The 4,939-nt window shown below is 41.7% G+C and overlaps 1 protein-coding gene across 1 annotated transcript; it reads right to left on the bottom strand.

The window, feature by feature from the left end:
* Window positions 1-713: 713 nt before the first annotated feature.
* LOC123824468 (T-cell surface glycoprotein CD1a-like) lies at window positions 714-3,961 on the bottom strand. Its single transcript, XM_045847623.1, has 6 exons — window positions 3,832-3,961; window positions 3,071-3,334; window positions 2,349-2,627; window positions 1,854-2,132; window positions 1,426-1,519; window positions 714-1,252 (listed from the first exon to the last, which is right to left on the bottom strand). The coding sequence occupies exons 1-6, from the start codon at window positions 3,890-3,892 to the stop codon at window positions 1,177-1,179; spliced, it is 1,053 nt and encodes a 350-aa protein (XP_045703579.1). The 5' UTR covers window positions 3,893-3,961; the 3' UTR covers window positions 714-1,176.
* Window positions 3,962-4,939: the final 978 nt, after the last annotated feature.

Here is a 4,939-nt window from a genome sequence, read left to right on the forward strand (position 1 = left end):
AGGTGTCTTTAAACAGGAGCACACATTAAACAGGGCTGTGCATTCATTAGTTGACAAAAATGTTCTGACCAGAGATTCACAGGAACTGTGTAATTTCCCTAGGAGCAATGGATCAGCGTTTAGTAATTTAATGTTTGCTGTGTCTTCAACGCAACAGCCATAACTAGTAAGAACGTACTGTGTGTACACTCCTTACTTTGGTCTCACTTCAGTCCTGACTGTCAACATTCTGTTCTCTTTTCTTGACCATCTGCTTTTTCCTTCTGTGACACGCTTGTACTGCTGCCTCTCAGACTGCACCTTTGTCAGTGCTTCTCAGATTTTAATGTACCTAATGAGTCCCTTGCTGATTTTGCTAAAGTGCAATTATGATTCAGTAAGTCTGAGGTGAGGTCCAAGAATATAGATTTCTACAAGCTCCAAGGAGGTAACTCTGCTGTTTGTCCCCGAACCACACTAAATAGTGAGGACTGTATCCTGCCTTTCTCTTTTTGTTTAAAATACTTGGAACAAAATTGCACACAAATAGTCTTCTACAGTTGTAAGAATGTTTGGAGGCCAAATTGTGTTTCTCCTCAGGGATTCAGAGAAGTCACTGAGAAACTAGTAAAGTGTGAAAACATTTAATAGGAAGCATAAAATGTATCAATTACAACACACATTAGGAAAATAATAAGAAAAGGCTATATACTTGGCATGAACTTAACACAGGCTTTTATTGAAAGCATACTACATACAGTTAATACACTTTATAAATGATACAAACTTTAAGGAGATACAGACTTTGCTCTCAGGAAACTTATAAATTAGAAGGGGAAAAAGGACCTGCATAGCTGCAGCAAAGGATAGAAAGTAGAAAGTCGGCAAAGTATGCTGCAGAGTGTGGTGGGAGTTCAGACACTGCTTCCACTTGTGAGTCAGGGAACAGCCCCCGAAAGAAGTGACATCTTAAATGGGCCTGAGATTCATTAATTTTCCAGTATAGAGAGGTCACAAGGATCTCATTTTATCCAGAGTTAAAATATGAGTTTTCAAATCTCACAACCAGGTCAGAAAGCAAATCCTGCAAAATGACAACTAGTATACATTAATAACAGACCATTAAATAAACATAGGTAAACCACAACAAAAACTGTACAAAAGAGAGTTGAAAGGACATCATCACCATGCTGAGTTTTAAGTATGTTTTGAGGCCCTGGGCTGCTGGAATCTCTCCAAAGGAAGAAGAGTGGGAGGAGGTTCCCAGTGTGTCCTATAAAAAGAACAGAGATGAACATTACTGTGCATGAGGTGGAGATGAGAACTGAAGAGTAAAAGCAAAGGGACTGGGGAAAGAAGAATTAAGGGGAGAGGGAGGAAAACAAGTACAGGACAACAAGTAAGGAGGGGATAAAAGAAAAGGAAAGATGGATACAGAAAACTCACCAGCGCTTTTTAAGCCAAAATGCAAGACCTGTCAGAAGCAGCAGCAGGGGTAGCATCACTGCCAAGATGATCAAGCCCCTGGGGTTAGGACGGTCTGTGGGTTTGGGTGCACACACAGGGTGTCATTTCAAGTCCACCCATTGTTTGCTACATTTCCCTCATCTGCTTGTTTAAATCTGAATGTTCCCCTCACAAATCTCCTTTCTTCCTGTTTCTTCTCTCATCCCTCTTCAGAGATGAATCTTTCATCTAACCCTCAACATCTTCCTACATCTGCAGCTCTCTTATTTTCAACTCTTTCATTTATTGACTTCTTTTCATTCTTTTGTGATTGGAGTCCATAAATTCCAAATTTTTTATATCTGGCTCTTGCTCTGCTTGTGGACCAACTACTCCTCTCCCCAGTGTGGACCCCAGTGTTCTCTTACCCAAGTGGAGGATGATGTCCTGGCCTTCTAGACTGCTGTGTGTCACCCGGCAAGACAGGCCAGATGTCTCGGTGGCTTCCACATCCAAGAAGATCTGAAGATACCATGTCCCATCAGGGTTGGGCAGGATATCACTTAGTTGAGAGCCCTGTTGTGCCTGTTCACCCCGCATCCACATAACCGAAATTGGCTTTGGGTAGAAGCCAGAGACATGACAAACCAGCAGCAGATGGTCAGGACCAGGATTGGGGCGAGTGGACAGCCAGGCCTCTGGTTTTACTGCAGAAGACAGGAAAGATGCTCAGATAAGCACTCTTAACACAGATTTGGAGGTTCATGTCTTCACATCAGTTTAGACAGACACATGTGTCTCACCCTTGGAATTCATCACACATTATCCCTCTCCCTCTTGACTTGTTATCCTAAATCTGTAGCGAGGGTAGGAAGGTATAATTTTAGAATAGAAAATTCTTGGAGGAAGGATATGGGACTGACCTTGTCTCTGGAGATCTGCCTTCCCGGCATCAAGGAGACCCAAAAGGTAACGTGGGCAGGTTTTAGTAGTCCTCCATTCTATGATTTTGTTGATGACAGGGTGCTGATTGAGTAGTCTGCACATCTGCTGAGCTCTAGTTCCACCCTCTGGAGATGGCAACCATGTGTTGTTCTGGAAGCTCAGGAGGTCTGATCCTTGATAAGCAAGTCGCCAGAAGGGTAGCTTGACTTCTCCAGAGTGCAGCTCACAGCCGAATGTTTTTTGTACCTCAAAGGGATCTAGAGAAGAGGGGCTGTAAATTAGAGGAAAGAGAGTTTAAAAAGATGAAATAAGTAGAAGCAAAAAGGAAGTAGAAGATAGAAGTTTGGGGGATTTGAGGCAATGGAACAAAGTTTGGTTTACTCAGAAGTTCAGAATAAACATAATTGGTGGTACTTGAAGGTGAAAAGAATGAGTGAGTTTTTTTCCTTTGGAAATGGAAGGGAGTAAATTATTGAAAGAGAATGGCGTAAATGGTGAGAGCAAGAGAAGAAAGAAGAACTTAGTGTAAGAGAATTGTGTTTTTAATGACTAGGCTGAATGAAATGAATTAGGTTACAATGAATGTACAGTAGAGATTGCTAAGGATATGGAGTATGGAAAAAAATTGGAATAAAAACCTCAATGAGACCAACATACCCCACTCAACAATGCACCAGCTCATTTTGGGAATTGAACTTACATTCAAGCATCCATTCACTGGCATGTTTATGAAGTAAATGCAGAAATTCATTGTGCAACATTTGCAATAACACTTCTATTTGTTTCATCTCCTTGTTGCTGAAGTTGCTGTTGAACCAAGGCCGCAGGGAAATAAAACCACCAGAGTTGCTCTTCCAGCTCTTAATCTGCAGCTCACCCAACCAACCAGAGCCCCAAGTTTGGGTGAAGGACCGGTTGTGTGAGGATAAAGTCTCTATGATTCTGAAGATTTGGTCCTGGAAGGCTATTGGGAAAAAAAAAAGACAGAAGGAGGGAAAACAAGGCATTAGGAAGGAAAGAGAAGGAAGAAAGAAAGGTGCCAGAAAGGGAAATCTCAGAATATGGGGAGAAGAGAAACCATAGTTACCTCAGCAGACATTCACCTGCCCAGAGCCCCATGCTTTATAGAAGGGTTGGGGCAAAAGTAGATGTACAGTTGTCCACAGGAAAAAGAATACAATAATGAATAAATAATAACACAAGAATAAACTTTGTTTCATATGCTTACAACTGTAAACGTACTTTCCCCCCACCTTGTACAACCTTCAGAAAGCACAGGGTCCTAAAGGGATACTGAAGGAGCACTCAGAATGGAACTATGCTGACATTCTCAGTCTCCAGGTGTGTTCTGAGGACACCACACAGAGGAACACGCGCATGTGTGCGCGCGCACACACACACACACACACACACACACACACACCCTTTTGCACCCAGCTGGGCAATAGCCAGAGTTCTTACCATCTTCACTGTCACCACCTCCGAGGAGAACTGCTAGCAATGAAATTTGCAAAAACAGCATTACTGCACAGGTGTTACTTCTTTCTCTCAGAAAAATTTGTCTTTGATTTCTGTTTTAAAGAAACCTACCCCACAACACTTCTGTTTGACTTCCTTCTTCTACCAACAGACAAACCAGCACCATCACCCCGCCCCAGTAAAAAAAAAGAAAAAAACACCAACATGTTCCTTCCCTAAACCCTAGTCACCAATTCAGCCTCTCATTTCTCCTTGAGTTCTGACTCCCTTCTTGGGCTTTCAGCCTCTTCCTCTTGGTACCAGCCTTCATTCTGTTCATCTTTCTCTAATTCAGCCTCAATGGAATAAGTCTTATGGGGTATTGAAAAGTCTTCTCGTTCATACAATAAATCCATAAAACTAAATGACTTTCCAATTCCCATCTAATGTTCTTATGTCCCTGCTCTTTTCTGTCACTCTGTCCTTCTTTTGCCAAATTTAAATATTCTCCAAATACTCTCTTCTTCTGTCTCTGAGACACCCCACCTCATTCATATTTCTGACATCTCATTGGTCGCTTTACTGATGTTCAGAATCTTCTGTGACTGCCTGTGTAACAGTGTAAACTACTACTCCATTATTCTTAGGGAAGAACCAGTAACCATCACAGAGACCACAGGAACTGTGAAACACATTAAGAAAAATCTCTGTTTGACTTACATTGATGTATATTCATTTACCTGAGAGTCACTTAGTGCCTGCCTGGATACACTCATCTGGCAATACTCATGAATGTACAGTTGTCTGCAGTGCACTCACTTTGTTCAAGGAGCTTCTATTCTACTTAAGAAGAAAACACAAAACCAAGAACTGTAAATCTTGGTGTGCTGGGTTTTATTATCAATATAGACTCTAGACAAAAACAAGCCTTCTTGAAACAGTATTTTGTAAAGTGGCAACTCTTAGCTGTTGCCCGCTCAGACTCTGGACTGGAGTGGTATGCTCAGGGTGTTAGGTTGTCTACCGCTGTTGTACTGGATCCCCAACATCTCACCGAATGCCTGTTACAGGTGCTCAATGAGTAATTTTTAATGATTGCATAATTTAGTTC

This window comes from Phyllostomus hastatus, unplaced genomic scaffold (assembly GCF_019186645.2).
Source record: "Phyllostomus hastatus isolate PE091 unplaced genomic scaffold, TTU_PhHast_1.1 phas_contig_57, whole genome shotgun sequence".
NCBI lineage: Eukaryota > Metazoa > Chordata > Mammalia > Chiroptera > Phyllostomidae > Phyllostomus > Phyllostomus hastatus.